General features: G+C 35.2%; 1 protein-coding gene across 1 annotated transcript in view; it reads right to left on the reverse strand.

Moving 5' to 3' along the window:
- The window catches only part of VWA8 (von Willebrand factor A domain containing 8), a 329,596-nt gene that overhangs the window by 246,834 nt on the left and 64,853 nt on the right, over positions 1-17,909 (reverse strand). The window contains exons 10-12 of the mRNA XM_032873943.1: positions 8,047-8,178; positions 6,041-6,175; positions 5,874-5,951 (exon numbers count right to left, since the gene is read on the reverse strand). Coding sequence (XP_032729834.1) covers positions 5,874-5,951; positions 6,041-6,175; positions 8,047-8,178 — 345 coding nt within the window. The remainder of the gene's footprint in view (positions 1-5,873; positions 5,952-6,040; positions 6,176-8,046; positions 8,179-17,909) is intronic.

A 17,909-nucleotide genomic window follows, 5' to 3' on the forward strand; every position in this document is an offset into this window, starting at 1 on the left:
ACAATTTGACTTGTAAAATTCCCTGTGTGTGCAACTGCCACCTGCTTATTAGTACCCTGATGAAATTTACTGAGGTAACTATTCTGTACGATGTATAATACTTATAATTTTATAATTGTAAATAGCATAATGCACGATAACTTATCTATGAAATTAGGCAAACAACATTTAGTTATTGGTCCTTGTACCATGACTCTGACATTACAGGCAAGAAATATGGAATCATATTGAATAAAAACATCCCTTCAAATTAGAAGGGAAATTTCATTCTGCTAATCTTTAAATGTCTACATGCACTAAATTTTATACCTTGATGGACTGCAATAAATTTCAAAGCACATTCTATTCAAAGGAGGTAGGAGACAAAGCCACATCATTAAAAAGGAGAATCTGAAGAAGACATGAGACAGGAGCCTTAGTAATCCTGGGAGTTGAAAAGGATTACTCAAGTCAACCATTTTAAAGTTCTTATGTGATGATGACATATATTGTTCTTTAAAAATAAATTTTATAATAGAAAAAATTTGAAGGAGCTGAGGTAAGTAAAATCTCTGATAGCCTTATGAAGGTTAGTCTATGTGGGAAAAGAAAAAATACAAAGAAGACAGGAAGGATGACAGATGGTAGCAAAATAAGGAATCAAGAAAACAAGATGAGCTACACGGAATCATGTAGAAAGTCAGCCTCAAGGTTGAATATTAATCATTTAAGTGAATACAGCTATCTTAAAATCTTGATGAGAGAAAAGTACAAAGTCAAGGCAAAGACAAGAAGTGAGTAAATAAATCCAAGACATAGGGCAGTAACAACAAAGGAGAGAGAATGAAAGGAGGATACTTTCCACTGTATTTGGATAAACAGGAAGAAGTAGAGATTATAGATTAGATGGAAGATAGAAAAAAGGATTTGGTTTGAGTTTAGCTATAGGAAGAAAAACTTAGCTAAAAATTAAAAATGACTCTAACATTTCAGTATGTTTTAGATAGTGATTATTTTCATTAAAAGTGCCATGAACTTATTTGTTCTTAAAATTTTTATTGGAGTTGACTTGGCTTTTATCCAACTAGTACTTTAACAAAAGAAAGAGAGCTCAGATCTGGTGCTGTTTATGATGGTGTGGAAAGAAATCTGGAAACACGCCCTTATCTGGTTGTGAAGGAAAGAATAATAACTTGGATTTCTTCAATACTATGAAATCACTGGCTTCAACACTAAAAAAAGAATAACCAGTTAAAAGAATCTGACCTAACACTTGAGCCAAGTGATTTAAGATTTTTATAACCTATTATAAAACTTATTTTATGTACTGCCACAAATTTGTGTTAAGGCTCTGTTTTTCTTTTTCTTCATATGAAATCCAGTTCTAAAAATAGCCAGGTCTAAAAATAAAGCAAAACCCACAGATTAAGTGTAGCTTTATACATGTACAAATAACAGGGAAATCTCTACATCTTCTAGGAAAACAGATGTTGGGTTACTTATTCCCACTAAATTCTCTATGTTGGCTCAAATGTTCAGAAATTTTTCATTAATATGGATTATGTTATTATAAAATCCAAACCCATCTTTAATTTTATTAAATTCATTCCTCTCTCCCATAGAGATCAATGAGCTCTACTAATACATATGAAAATGTGAACAAAAAAGGGTCTTATATTTGATCTCAGGAGCTTGGCTTCTATCATGAAAACCAACTGATGAACAATTTACAAAACTGCAAATGACCAAACAGTGCCTAATTTATGCTTTGATCCAGTTCAGGAAAGAAGCTATATGGAGAGGGAGGGAAACAAACCTCACCTATTTTTATATTTCTTTATCCTTTTTTTTTAATTTCTTTATCCTTTTCTAAAGTCTATGCTTTCAGAAACCACTTTTCTTCTAGATATTTCTAGAAGAAAAGCAAAATTGGAAAAGGGGTTTCCAGAATATGCAATTAATTTGCATAATTATCTCTGTGCCAGTTTCCCCAATCCTTAATGGTAGAATTTTCCTACCTTTGTTTATGCATCAATCAACAAACTGAACAAGAAAGTAAAAAACAAACAACCCCCCAAAAAACATTAAAATAGTATTTTTATTAGCTTGCTGTCACTCTCCAAAAATATATAAGAAATCTGTTCTCGGCCTCTTAAAGTAATTCTTTCACATATAAAGAAAACATTCTCTCTGGCAGGATACTTTGGGTAATTTTCCAGCGGAGCTGAGATTTGAATTGGTGAATACATACATACTCTCTTGCTTGGTTCTTCTTTTTAATGAATAGCAGAATGAGGTGACCATAATTTTCACAGCTCAAGCATATAATCTTAGGATAATTAAGCATTACCAAATCACCATAAACTAACTACAGAAACCTAATACAAAAACAATATTATCTAGAAAAATTTATAAAGCTGAATTATTTTCAGCTTTCATCAGAATGGGAGTTTTTTTTTTAATGTGGAGAAAATAATAATGTGTCTAATTTTAGAAAAATAGTAAAAATAAATTAGAATAATAATAATAAATTAGGTTGGAGCTATAGAGAAAAGAAATATCATCCTCAAAAGGTCTTCTCCATATGAGTTCAACGCAGTATCACCTGGGAAATAAATTAGGCTTGTATTTATTCTTGACTTTAAGTGGAATATAAAATATGAGAGTAAAATTTAACTAATGTGACAAATATATTAATGATTTGCTCCCCTCCATTATTTTGTAGAAAAGTATTTGCATTGGAAATTAGAAAGGTGATAGTTAAGCATTTGGTGAGGTGATAAAATGCCATCTTCAGATCACTTCTAACATGAGCTATGTAAGGGCAGAGACACATGAACTAGCACACTGAGCTAACCATCTGCTTTCTGATCTCTGCAAAGATATCAAGAGGAGTGATTTCATGTGACAGTAGGGTATTCTTCATGGCATCTTCCATATATTAAAGTTTAAGATAAACTCCCTCTCCCAATTTCCTTAATTCTCTTTAAAAAGCCAGTAGGTCTACAGTCAATTTATAGAAACTCATTTCAAAATATATTTTCAGTGGGTTCCAAGACTTGCCACCTCCTGTACATTGTAGAAATTTATTTTCTTTTCTCTACATGTTTATATCTAAAAACCAAGGATATCACTACTATTTTAATCTCATCACCTTTATTTTCTTCATGATTTCATAAACTTGGATCATATGCTTTTTCATAGATTTTATTTAAACTCTGTCCAATTCAACCAATAGGCACAAAGTAACCTAAGCAGCATAAAAAGGAATCTTCTCAACACTCTGAAATATGAACCGCCAACATTGTCTATAACCCAAAGTCACAATAAGTAACTGGTTTAAATGCCATTTCTCGAAAATAAAAACAATCTTAATGTTCAGTATATTTAGTGTCAGTAACAATAAGAAAGCTTCATTAAAGAATAAACAAAAAATGCAAATACAACCTAAAATGTAAGTTAATAATATCACATCCACTTTAAAAATTGTTCAAAGAATAGAAACAGAGACTCTACTAGAAGTAAAAAGATATCATAACCACCCAAAGACTAAATTACAGAATCAATAAATTAGAAGGATAAAAATGTCTTAGGAGGTATCACTGCAAACAAATACATGTGAGAAAATTCTACTCTGTAAAATTACCAACTCTAAGTTCGCTTTTTTTCATACTATATACAACATGTACATTCACAAAAATAATCTATTCAAAAATACTTAGGAATAAATTTAATCAAGAAGATAAAAGACTCATGGACTGAAAACTATGAAACGCTACTGAAATTAAAGAAGACAAATATCTGAGAAGACATTCATGTTCACAGACTGAAAGACTTAATATTAAGATGACAATATTACCCAAAGTGATCTATAGATTCAGCACAATCTCTCTCAAAATCTCAATAGCACTTTTCTTCATAAACAGAAAAACTTATCCTAAGATTCAAATAGAAACTCAAGCAACCCTGAATATCCAAAACAATCCTGGAAAAGAAAACAAAGTTGGGGTCGCATACTTCCTGACTTTAAAACTTACCACAAAGTTATAGCAATCAAAACAGGGTGGTACTGACATAAGGACAGACAGACCAAGGGAATAGAAGAGAAAGCCCAGAAATAAACTCTGACATATATGGTCAATTGATTTTTGACAAGGATGCCAAGACTATCCCATGAGGAAAAGACTTTTCAACAAATGGTGCTGGAAAAATTGGATATTCACATGCAAATGATTTGAAGTTGGACCCTTACTTTTCACTGTATACAAAAAGTAATTCAAAATGGACCAAAGAATCAAAGACCTAAACGTGAGACCTAAAACTATAAATTAGAACAAAACAGAGAGAAAATTCATGATGTTGGACCTGGCAAAGATTTATGGTATAGAACACCAAAAATATAGGCAACAATAACAAAAAGATAAATCAGACTTTCAAAATTAAAAACTTCTGTGCATCAATGGATAGTATGAAGAGAGTGAAAAGACACCTACAGAATGGGAGAAAATATCTGCAAATCATGACTGAAAATGGGTTATTATCCAGAATATTTAAAGAACTCCTATAACTCAGCAACAGAAAGACAACCCAATTGAAACAAGCAAGAACTTGAAAAGGCAATTCTCCAAATAAGACATACAACAGCCAATAAACACATCAAAAGATACCTAATCTCATTAGTCATCAGGGAAATGCAAATCAAAAGTACAAGGAGTTACCACTCCACACACTGCTGGTGGGAATACAAAACGGTGCTGCTTCTATGGAAAACAGTTTAACAGCTCCTCAAAAAGTTAAACACAGAATTACAATATGGTTCAGCAATGCCACTTCTAGGTATATACCTAAAAGAACTAAAAGCAGGGACTCAAATAGGTACTCATACACCAATGTTTACAGTATCACTATTCACAATAATCAAAAGGTGGAAACAACCAGAGCTTTCATCAACATCTGAATAAACAAAAAGTAGTATATCCATTCAACAGAACACTATTAAGCCATGAAAAGAAATAAAATTCTGATATGTGCTATAACATGAATGAACCTTGAAAACATCATACTAAGTAAAATAGAGACAAAATGACAAAAAGTGTATGATATTATTTAAAAGAGGTACCTAGAATAGGCAAATTCATGAGGACTGAAAGTAATACAGACATTACCAGAGTCTGGGGTGGGTGTGGGGGGGTGGGGTAGAAAGTTATTGTTTAATGAATATAGAACCTGGAATACAAGAGTTCTGGAAATAAGTCAGACAAAGAAAGATAAATACCGTATGATTTCACTTACATGTGGAATCTAAAAAACAAAATGAACAAACAAACAAAAAGCAGAAACAAAAAAAAAAAAGCAGAAACAGACCTGTAAACACAGAGAACAAACTGGTGGTTGCCGGAGGGGAGGGTGTGGAGGGAAGGACAAAATGGGTGAAAGGGAGAGGGAGATACAGGAAAGAAAAAAGTAAGTTCTGAAAATAGATAGTGGTGATGGTTACACAACACTTAATTCCAGTGAACTGTATACTTAAAAATGATTAAAATGGTAAATTTTATGTATTTTTCCATAATAAAAAATAGTCTATTCAATGAATATCTAATTATCTGCCATTTTGTTTAGATTTCCAAATTACTACTGAATGTGTTCTGTGTGTGCACATGCAGATAAATTACATCTCTCTTGAAAAGCAGACCCCGATATGTTGTGCACATGAGATCTCCTAAAATGCACTTTCAAAAGTTCCAAATAATTATCATTGTACCCCAATTTGATTGTTGTTATTTATATACATCAAAATTAACAGGTCATAACTCAAGGAAGAATACTCATTAAGTTCTACTGATGGCCCACATATATATGTTCATATGCCAAGTGCTAACAATGAAATCTCATACCTGATAGAGCATGATGGGTTCTATGCTGTATCCTAAGTTATCTGCAAAGTTCTTAGCAATGACCGTTTTTCCACAACCCTACAAATGGAAATATTATCATTCAAGGGATAAGTCAAAACATCCAAAAGCCAGCAAAGAGAAATCTGTAGTCAAACTGCTATTCTTACTTTTCCTCCAATTAAACATATGTCCTTAACCATGTGAGACTGCATCATCTCAGCCAGTAGTTGTTTATGGCTTAAAGTTTGTATAAAATGGTCTGATGCACAAGGCTGATTTACTGGCCTGGTCCCAGCTGGCACCTATAATTAAAGAGAAGTAAATATAATATGCATATGTTTTTCTCAAAGCATTAGTAAAAGGAAGCACATAACTGCCATTTAGAAGCCCCTACTAATTCCCTGCTCAATTCAATTCTATACTGGTTTTGATATTTCAATAGAGCAACTACTTTCTCGTTCACAGATGTGATCATTACCATCAGCCCTCCAAATCAATCATCCCTCTAAAATTAAAGCCCAGTGCTATCAAATATTTTCCTAAGAATCATGTCATTTTCAGGCTATTTAGAACTTATAATAATAATACCACTACTTGAGAATGAAGGTTTTTGTCCAAATTCCAGTGCTAAGTACTGCATTTTAGAGTCCGTCTACTGGGACTCTCCAAAGTCACCAACAATCTCCTGATTTCTAAAATCCATGTCTACAAATCCTTTTCCACTTTGAGTTTACCACTCCGAAGCACCCGTTCTTACAATCTCTCTTCCTATGCCTCACAATGACTTCTTTTGTTTCCCAACGCCTCCTCATTAGTCTCCTGGGGACCCTACAGCGAGAAGATGTCCTTGTTCTGCTGAAGACTCAGTCATACTGTACACAACGTGAACCCTACAGAATTGTAAGCCTGAAAATGGCAAGATAGCTTTGAGTTTAGGAAAGATCATTCTGGTGGTAACACAGAAGGCAGACTGGAAGAGACTGAAGGCAATGAGGTCAGAAAGCCATTACCAAGGGAAGTAAATAATGAAAGCTTGCTCATATCTCATGCCTCTGGACATACTGTTTAACCTGCCTAAAGTGTCCTATCACCTTTCCACTCGTGAGCCACTAGAGAATTCCTATGTCATCCCTCAAGACTCAGGTCATTCTATATCCCCACAGACATTCCAATGCGGTCCTTACTCATCTGTCTCTATTGAGACCATCAGCCTAGTGAGGTCATTCATCTGAAGGAGACAGAAGAGTGTAATGAAATTGATCATGTTTAGAAATCTCATCTATGATATTTCTTAGCTGGTGACCATGGGTGAATTGATTACCCTCTTTACATCTCAGTTTCTAATCTAGAAAATGGACCTAATAAAACTTGCCTCCAGGGTTATTGGGGGATTTAGTGGCATAATATATGCAAAGAGACAAATACAGTGACTAATACAGAGTGGGCACTAATAATTCTTAATACAGACCCTGGCTTATAGTAGACATAATCAACGTTCAATTTGATGAATGAATAAATACAGCACCATTAGTAAATATTAATAATATCCCATTAAAGCACATAGAAAGTTTATAATTAAAGTGTGCACTGGCACATAAGGCAAGCATTTTTCTTTCCTACATTCACTTACAATTCATTTAAGTCTATGTTTTTCATGCTCTGTTTTCTAGGGACAGTTTCTCATCACTTCTTGGGGTTCTCAGGGCCCTCAAAGGGTTACAAGAAAGGGAGAAAGAGCAAGCAGATGGAGTTCTGTGACCAAATATCCTTCCCTTCTTCTAAACACTGCACAACTAGAATAGCTCCTCTTTTAAATAGTGCATGTAGCTAAGAATGATTTTATTTGAAAAGAGTGTTCCTTAGCTCCTAAAATATGTTTGAAAACACTATTTCTTACCAACGGCTTGGAATACACAATGCTTTATTCAGTACTTGATTTGATTTTCCCAGAAGTCAACTTTGGTTTTCGATGAAAGGTTATCCCTATTTTTTTCCTGAACTTTTCCAATTTACAAACATACATGACTGTGGAGACACAGATAGATACAGATACAGATATACAGATGTGACCCTACAGAACCAGGAGGCTTACAAGGAAATAAAAAACCCAATTAGGTCATAAAAATGGGCAGAACAAAGCACATCTTAGAAAGTATAAAGCTCGACCCGTTACCTGAATGGTCACCTCTTTGTCTGCTATCCGGACAGTGACCATAGCTTGGGGGGCAGGGCTCTCCGCCAGCCTCTCCACTCTCACCACCTCTTTAGGAAGCACAGAGCTTTCTGAATCTTGGAGTTCAAAGCGCTACAAAATTACAAGAAAATTGTGTGATTTACTTTTTATTTTAGTGTTAGTGCTGGATATCCAGTCTTCTGGATATCTTATTTAGAAATGAAACTCACTCTATAGTATAAAAGTAGAGGTAAAAAATTAATGACAATTTTCTTCCTGTTTTTACAAATGCCATTCTCCTTAAGCCAATTACTCAGGTGATATGCAAATAGTTCCTAAAATTTACTAAATGACAGGAAAGGGAGTCACTGAACTCCTGAGCTGGTAACAGTCTGCAGCCTACACTTCTTGTTAATCAAAGGTTCCAGTTTCCTGGAAAGGACGATGAGACTCTTGACAACATGTTAAAGTAAAATAAGACTTATTTTGGTTGACTTCTTAAATCAACTTACGTTAATGTTGCCTGAAATTCATGAAGCCAGAACTTCCTGGACACCATTTTGCTGTTTGCTTGTGTGGTTAGACTAACTGATTACAATAAATTCTAACAGTCTTCCACAGTATCTGGCACAGTGCCTGCTTTGGTATATGTTCTCAGTATTTGTCAAACTGGATGTAAAACACTAAGACCACTGATTCTTTCTCCACGTGGACCAATTAGCAATGCTCTAACGCTTGGTTATAGTCTTCATTCCAGCTGGTTATATAAAGAATGCACACAAAGAATACAAACAAATTTATGGAAAATGAGAATAGTAATTGAAAATTAATTAAATCCTATGCCCTAGAATAACAACATGTTTGATATGAAAAGATTAACTCATTTTTAGTATTTAACAGGCAGAAATGGTCCCCACCCCAGCCAAAATCCTACCTTAGTTTTAGAACATTAGCACTATAGTGAAAGAACTGACCCTCAATGCAAGAACAGATCACTGCTTACTCAGCAGAACCCAAATCCAGAAAATAGATTTATAGGAAGAAAATAATCTTCAAGCTCAATGTTCTAAGCCAAACAACCCAATTCAAGTATTTTTGATGTCAGAAGTACTTAGGACAATATTTACTCCTTTACCCAAACCTAAGAAAAATTGTCTATTTGTGCTACCATTAAAAAATTTAAGTCTTATGTAGTATGCCTTTTACACATGCAAATTCCCAGAATATCACATAATTCGGTAGGAGCTCCTTTTGTGCTATAGACAATAACAATTACTGACAATTTAATTTCATGCAAAAAAAAAGTTAACACTGTATTTTAAGGGAGGTTCAATGGAGTAAGGCCTTAGTCAAGTAATTAAAGTAATTAAATTCATTAGAATTTAGAACCTAGAACTGTTAAATTCTAAGAAAACAAGTATGTTAGCTAAAGGCATGTTTTTAACCCCACCTATAATAATGTCAGCCTAACTTCATAAAGGACTGACTGCAGAGCACTTGTATTCCAGAAAGGAACACTAATGCCTTGAACCACTTGCTATAACTGGCTATGTCCTTATAAATAATTCAAGCTAAAATATTTCAGTAGAATCAAAATAGTAGGCTAGAATACCCTAAGATAGTAAAAGAACTCAAGTTGCAAGATGAATTACCATCTGCTGGCATAGGAAATTTAAAGGACTGTTAATCAAAAAGGTAACTGAGGAATAAAATACATATATAATCCTCACAGACTACATGTTAGCAAGAAGTAGAACATCAAATAAACCAAAGTTCATTTACTTTACCATTTTACATTAATGAGTAGCTCCTATTCTGGAATGTCAATTAAACAAACAATTCTCATGTATTTTTTGATACACTTTCTTTGGGATTATGTTATTTGAACTACGAAATATAATTTAATAAAAGGAAATATTAATTATATGTTGATCTGCAAGGCCTCCATACTCACCCTCACAATTCCCAATCCTGTCCCTCCAAAGTATTCATTTTCTTTATACCTTTTTCTAGGCTGTGGAGCACTAAAAAAGAAATTCTCCATACCTTATTTCCTGGCTACCAAACAAGTATGTAGCCCTTGGTTTCTGCTAGGCTCCTTCCCAAAGCCAATCAGCAACTAATACAAACTAACACTACTCTCCCTTAGGAGTCATCTGAACCAATTCATTCCTGTGTCAGCAGGTCATCTACAGGTCTCCTCCAACCACCACAGAGCCTTCAGGCACATACTCCTCCATTCTTTGCTAGAATATAAACTCCACCAGCAAAATTAAAATGTATCTATTTGGTTCACTCCAAACCTCCAGAACCTAGAATCATACATGGGACATAGTCAGTGATCAATAAAGGTTTGTTATATGAACAAACAAATGAAATCCTTTCCCTTTAATCCTCAAAATCATCTATATTTTCATCAATCCTCACTTCTTTTCCCACCATCTCTGTAGAAAGGACTTCTGCTTTAATTATGAATGAATGAAAAGCCACTGGAAGTCTGCTTTCTTCATCTCAGTTAACGATAACTCCATCATTCCAGATGCTGGATAGAAAAATATGTTCTTTGATCTTTCCAAACCAAGGCATAATGGTGCTCTGGAAACGTCTTTCCTGTCTCTCCCAGACCATATTTCCATAGGTATTTTCCATGTATTCCACAGATTACATCCCTCCTTCCCACGAAGATGTTTGTCTTCCCATTTCAAGAAACAAAAAGTCATTTCTTGATTCTACATAATCCTTGAGTGACCCAGCTTCTCACCACCAAACTTATTTTACAAGTAGTGTATCATCACTGTCTCCTTTCCTCATCTCTGATTTACTATTCAGCCCACTAATTTTTCTTGGCTGGCATTCCCACCACTCCATGAGCACTGTTCCTACTAAGTTCACCAGTAATACCCTATTTGCCAAACTAACTGACTAAATAAATAAATGAGTTTTCCTCCTATTCTATTGCTCCTTCCTTCTCAGTCTTTCCGGCAGGTTCTTCTTCTTCTTCACTTACCTGACCAGTGCACATCAGGGTACTTCAGGAGTGGAACTTTTGTATTTTCTATGCTCACTTTTTAAATAATCTCATCCAGTTTGAGACTACAAACCATCTGTATGCTCTGACTGCTCTTCCTCTGCCTTATTTGGAGGTTCTTGGCACACTGTCCAATCCTTAAATGTTGGCTCTTCCAGTGTTCGATCTTCAGGCAGGATTTCTTCTCACCATATATGCTCCTCTTTGGTTCTTCCATCCATGTGACCAATTCAACTAACATTTGTACTTTACAAACTCTCAAGTATTATCTTTAATATCAAAACACCTCCAGATCCATACCCATGTTTTCAAGTCTATTAGACAGACCCACTCAGTCTTACCTAAGAAGGACTGAGCGCCAAGACATGGTACTAGAAGACAAATGTACTTGTTACTATACTGTAAGAAAAGTATACCATTCTTAAAGGATAGCTGATTCAGAGGAAGAGTATTTTCTTTAAGATGTCAACTAAAATCTAGGAGTGATTTTATGACTACAGAAACATGTTTTCAGAGTATCAACATCATATGATGAGTACTATCCAAGGAATGAAAGACATTTTAGCTATTTTTATAGCTTGCTTAGGAAAAATAAAAAGGTTTTCCTAATTTTAGCTGACTGCATTTTCAGTAATAATTTTTCTTGAATCCAGATGGATATCTAGCTCATATTCAACTATCCATTAATTTCTATAACAATGCAGGTCAGAAAATAAGTATCAAGGAAAAGTTATTATATGTACATATGTACATTCTTGGTTTGCTATTACAATAGATATTTCTAATTCTTAGTTTAGTATTTTTTTTTCCAATTCAAGAATATTGCCTTAATTTTCACCTCTAAATTCAAAATTATTTGAGGACATATAAAATTTTGTTCTTCTGTGAATATTAGCTTGAGAAAATAGAGAAACTTAGAATAACAAATGGGCCACATGGACGGTCCCAGGACAGATAATAACAATTACACCAATCACTAGACTGCTACCATTTTTAAGGAGAGTGATTTAACATTCTGATCTAGTTGCATGTATCAGTGTGTAATGATAGTACAAAAGGAAAGTTAAAGCTTTAAGTTCAGATGAATGAATTTAAGCTCTCCACCCACCCTTATTTATCTACTAAGAAGTTGGAAAAAGAAGTACTGTTCCTTAACTAGCTATATACTTTATTAAGGCAAGAAAAGATAACCACTTTTTCTAATCTTATCTAAGTAATATCATTCCCTTTTCATTTTTAAGACTCTGAAATGAAATTTGGATGGTTTTTGTTTGTAATATAGACCTTCAGTCATTTTTCTCTATTCCCCATAATTATAAAGTTCAAAATAAAGATCAAACAAAATGAAGGAATATTAGCTACTTTCTTTAGAAAACTCAACTCCTTAAAGGTATTCTATAACTTTAACTCATTTGTATGACTAGCTGATTTTTTTTTAAATTCCAGTAGAGTTAACATACAGTGTTGTATTAGTTTCAGGTGTACAATATAGTGATTCAACACCTCTACACACCACTCAGTGTTCATCATGGTAAGTGTACCCTCAATCCCCTTCACCTATTCCACCCACCCCCCTCTGGTAATCATCAGTTTGTGCTCTATAGGTAAGAGTCAGTTTTTTGGTTATTAGTCTTCCTTTTCCCTTTGTTCATTTGTTTTGTTTCTTAAACTCCACATATAAATGAAATCATATGGTATTTGTCTTGGTATTTGTCTTTCTCTGACTTACTTCTCTTATTACATTATACTCTCTAGCTTCACCAATGGCCAACATTTCTTTCTCTTTTATGGCCAAGTAATAAATATTCCACTGTATATATAACCACACCAGTCTGCAGTCCCACCAACACTGTGTAAGTGTTCATTTTTCTCCAAATCCTTCCCAACACTTGTTGTTCCTTGGGTATTTGATTTTAGCCATGTTCACAGGTGTGAGGTGATAGCTCACTGTGGTTTTGATTTGCATTTCTCAGATGATGAATGATGCCATGCATCTTTTCAGATGTCTGTTGGCCATCTGTATGTCTTCTTTGCAGAAATGTCTGTTCATGTCTTCTGCTCATTTTTTAATTGGTTTGTTTGGGGGTTTTTGGTGTTGAGTTGTATAAACTGTTTATCTTGGATACTAACCCTTTATTGAATATGTCATTTGCAAATATCTTATCCCATTTAAGTAGTTTGTTTTTCGGTTTTCTAGACTGTGTCCTTTGCTTTGCAGCAGCTTTTTATTTTGATGCGGTCCCAATAGTTTATTTTTGCTTTTGTTTCCCTTGTCTCAGGAGACATATCTAGAAAAATGTTGTTATGGCTGATGTCAGAGAAATTACTCCCTGTGATCTCTTCCAAGATTTTTATGGTTTCAGATCTCACATTTAGGTCCTTAATCCACTTTGCATTTGTTTTTAAATATGTAAGAAAGTGATCCAGTTTCATTCTTTTGCATGTAGCTTCGTTTTTCCAACACCATTTGTTGAAAAGACTGTCTTTCTCCTGCTGCTTATTGCCTCCTTTGTTGAAGATTAATTGATCATATAACTGCGGGTTTATTTCTGGGCTATTTTATTCTTTTGATCTATGTGTCTATTTCTGTGCCAGTACCATAATGCTTTGATTACTATGACTTTGCAATGTATCTTGAAATCTGGGATTGTGATCCCAGTTTTGTTCTTTTTTAAGATTGCTTTGGCTACTTAGAGTCTTTTGTGATTCCATACAAGCTTTAGGATCGTTTGTTCTAAATACTGTTGGTATTTTGATAGGAACTGCATTAAATCTGTAGATTACTTTGAGTTGTATGACCATTTTAACAATATTTTTTCTCCTAATCCGTGAACATGGAACAGGTTTTCCATTTGTGTCATCTTCAATTTATTTTATTAATGTTTTATAGTTTTAAGAGAACAGGTGTTTTTGCCTCCTTGGTTATGTTTATTCCTGGGCATTTTAGGATTTGGGGTGCAATTATAAATGGGATTTTCTTAATTTCTACTTCTGCTTCTTTATTCTTAGTGTACAGACATGCAAAGGATATTTGTATATTGATTTTGTATCCTGTGAGTTTACTGAATTCATTCATCACTTCTAGTAGTTTTTGGTAGAGTCTTTAGGGTTTTCTCTAAAAATATGCCAATATGAATGCCTTTTACTTCTTTTTGTTGTGTGAGTGCTGGGGTTGGGACTTCCAGCACTATGTTGAATAAAAGTTGCAAGACTGGACATCCTTGTTGCATTCCTGATCTAAGGGGAAAAGCACTCCATTTTTCACCACTGAGTATGATGTTAGCTGTGGGTTTTTCATTTATGGCCTTTATTATGTTCAGGCATGTTCCTTCTAAACCTACTTTGTTAAGGGTTTTTATTATGAACAGATGTGTACTTTGTCAAATGCTTTTTCTGTATCTATTGAAATGATCCTGTTTTTATCCTTTGTCTTATTGGTGTTCATATACCATGTTGATTGATTTATATTGAATCATCCTTGCATCCCAGGAATGAATCCCACTTGATTGTGGTGATTTTTTTTTTTTAAATGTTGTTGGGTGCTCTCTGTGCCTCCTGATCTGAATTTGTTTTCTCCCCAGATTCAAGAAATTTTCAGCTATCATTTCTTCAAAGTAAATTTTCTGCCCCCTTTTCTCTCTCTTCTCTTTCTGGGATCCCTATGACACAAACGTTATTATGCCTGAAGGTGTTGCTGAGTTCCCTATTTTTATTTTCCATTATTTTTTTCTCTCTCCTGTTCAACTTGATTGCCTTCCATTACTCTGTCCTCCAGGCCGCTGATCCGTTCTCTGCTTCCTCTAATCTACTATTTAGTCCCCCTAATGTATTTTTAATTTCAGTTACTGAATTCTTCATCTCTGGTTGGTTTTTGTTTTCTATCTCTTTGTTAAAGGTCTTGCTGAGGTCCTCCACTCTTTTCTCCACTCTTTAGTCCAGGGAGTAGCTTTATGACCATTAGTTTAAATTCTCTATTACTTATTTTCATTTCATTTACCTCTTTTGCTGTGAATTTGTCTTGTTCTTTCATTGGAGAAATATTCCGCTGTCTCTTCATTTTATCTAACTCTTTGTATCTATTTCCATGTGTCAGGAAAGTCAGTTACATCTCCAGCTCTTAGAAGCAGTGGCCTTACGAAGAAGAGACCCCAGAGTGCCCTGTGGTGCAAAGTCCCCTGTTCACCAGAACCTGGCACTCCAGGGTTATCTTCTACGTGTACTGTGTGCACTCTACTGTTGTGACGGAGCCACTTTAGCCTCCAATCCAGTCATCTGCAGTGGCTCTCCTTCCCTGTTGTAGGCAAGGTTTGATCCCTGTGCTGTTAGTGGACCAGGCTGGAGTCATCTGGGGAAGTTCAGGGCAAGAGTCACTTTGTTGTGGTGCTCACACCTCTTGGAGCTGCTTGCACACTGCCAGGCTTATGGCACTACTTTGGGTGTGCTATGGCCAAGATGTATTGGAGGGGCTGTGTCCACAAAACGCAGGGCAGGGCTCACTGTTACCAAGTTAGGTAGAGTGTGTTGGTGTTCGAAGGTGTCCATGTATCTAGGCTGGGAAGTGGGGGAAAGAAATGATACCTGCCAGCAATTTTGCTCTTGGAGAGGTCTTCCAAGCACCCCTATTTCTCCAGCACATGCTCTGAAATTAGTAAACAAATCTCCCTCCCATATACCCCAGTATTTTTCAAACTGCTCTTTCAATGCTGCATCTCTGTGGAACTATTTGGTATGTTGTCTCTTTAAGAGTGAGCACTCAGATTCCTATCACCCTCCCAGAGCTGAGCCCACAGATCTTCCAAGTTCCAGGTGTTAAGCCCTGCTAATTTTAAGAACTCACAAAATCAGCCCCTCTGGTTTTCAAAGCCAAATGTTACGGAAATTCGGAAATTCATCTTCCCTGTGCAGGTCTCTGGTGCCTGGGGTACCTCGTGTGATGGCCTATTCTTTTCCCCTCTGAGCCCAAGGTGTCCCTCCCTGCTACAGATAGTCTCCCAGGTCCATTTAACCCCTGACTACATATCTGCCCCCCTACCCACTTCGATGTGGCTTCTTCCCCACATTTAGCTGTGGAGAGTGTGTTCTGCCAGTCTTCAGATAGTTTTCTGGGTTATTTACACTGATGTGGGTGTTATCCAGTTGTATCCACTGAACAAAGTGAGCTTAGGATCTTCCTACTCTGCCATCTTCATTAGAAGTCTAATTTATAGGACTAGTTTTGAAATCAGAGATCGGAAACACATCCAAGTGGCTTCTTTATAAAAATAAATACCTTTGTTCATAACTGACTCTTCTAGGCACTGAATATCTTCTCTCAGTTGTGTCACAAAAAAGTTTACATTGCTTCATTTTATCAGACCCTCCCATGACATTTTCTTTAACCCTGACTATTTACCCTTGTTCCGTGGGAATTGGGCACTGTGCTGATGGGTATCGAGGGAGCACATCAGGAATCACCACCTTTTTCTTAAACACTAGGTGCTCTATTTCAATGACCAATGCCAGCTTAGTTCAGATGTTGATTAAATCAAAGATGAATTCTAGTTCTTTTTTTCAGTGCCGATAATAAATCTTAAAGTGAACTAGTTATATTTTCCCCTTGCTTCTTTATGCTTTTCAATTAGATTCTGTCCCCAACTACAGTTCTCAGCATCTATGAGAAAGAGCTTTTTATTAGTTTTATTTATTACTATTATTATTATATTGTTATTGACACCAACAATCAATGAAAATAATGTTTCTTTGGCTAGCTGATATGTGGAGAAAAATCTGCTCAAGTACCTAGAATCTACTTCTGAGTTCTCACTATTACTAACTACATAAAGAATACTTCTTTCTGTACCCCCTTTGTAGATTCTGGGATAGAGGAGAAACAAACACCACTCTATTTGCCCAAGGTGGTAAAATCCTGGCCTCCAGAAAATGAAGGCCCTGTACACACAGAAAAAAACCTAGTGTTCACATTCTACCTGCTCCTTAGAAATCTGCTCTGTAAGCCAAACTGTAAAAGAAAAATAAAAACTGTCTTTCATAAAAAGGAATTAATTTGGGTAAGTCAATCTGCCAAGAGTCAACATGCTCAAATATATAGTTATAAGATATCATATATTGTGACTGGCCCTTTAGAAAACACTACTGTTAAACAATATAATAAGAAAATTATGCTATGCATACTTCAAAAGAAAATCATGCTCCATATTATGAACCACTTAAGATAAAAATAGGAACTTCATTAGCCACTTCCATAGTTTTATATAAAGTGCTTACTTGCAAGTTAATAATTTATTAGTTATATTTGTTTTTAATTATTTTTATTTTGAAACACATTATAGCAGATATTCATTTTTTAAAATGTTTTATCTTAAAATAATTTCAAACTTACAGGAAAGTTACAGGATTCAGTCGAACAAAGGGCTTCTATTTTGCCTTTACTCAGATTTCCCCAATGATTACCTCTGTAGTGCATTTATTCCCTCCCTCCTACCTCCATCAGCAACCGCACACCAGACCATTATCATTGGTCTTTTATTGAACCGCTGAAGAGCAAGCTGCAGATATGATGCCTCATCATCCTGAAACATTCTAGTTCGTATTTCTTAAAACAAGAACTCTGGCCAATGTAATCACCACATAAGCTTCCAAGTCAGGAAATCATTTTAATAGAACACAGCTATCTAATCCACAGACGTATTCAAGTTTAACTAACTATGTCAACAATGTCACTTTTTCCCATGTGGTCCAGGATCCAACGTAGGAGCAAACGTTGCATTTAGCTATCATATCTCTTTAGTTAGGTTCAAACTGAAGTAGTTTCCTCAGTTTTTTTCTCTTTTATGGA

This window comes from Lontra canadensis, unplaced genomic scaffold (genome assembly GCF_010015895.1).
Source record: "Lontra canadensis isolate GAN:19392208 unplaced genomic scaffold, GSC_riverotter_1.0 scaffold51, whole genome shotgun sequence".
Classification (NCBI taxonomy): Eukaryota; Metazoa; Chordata; class Mammalia; order Carnivora; family Mustelidae; genus Lontra; species Lontra canadensis.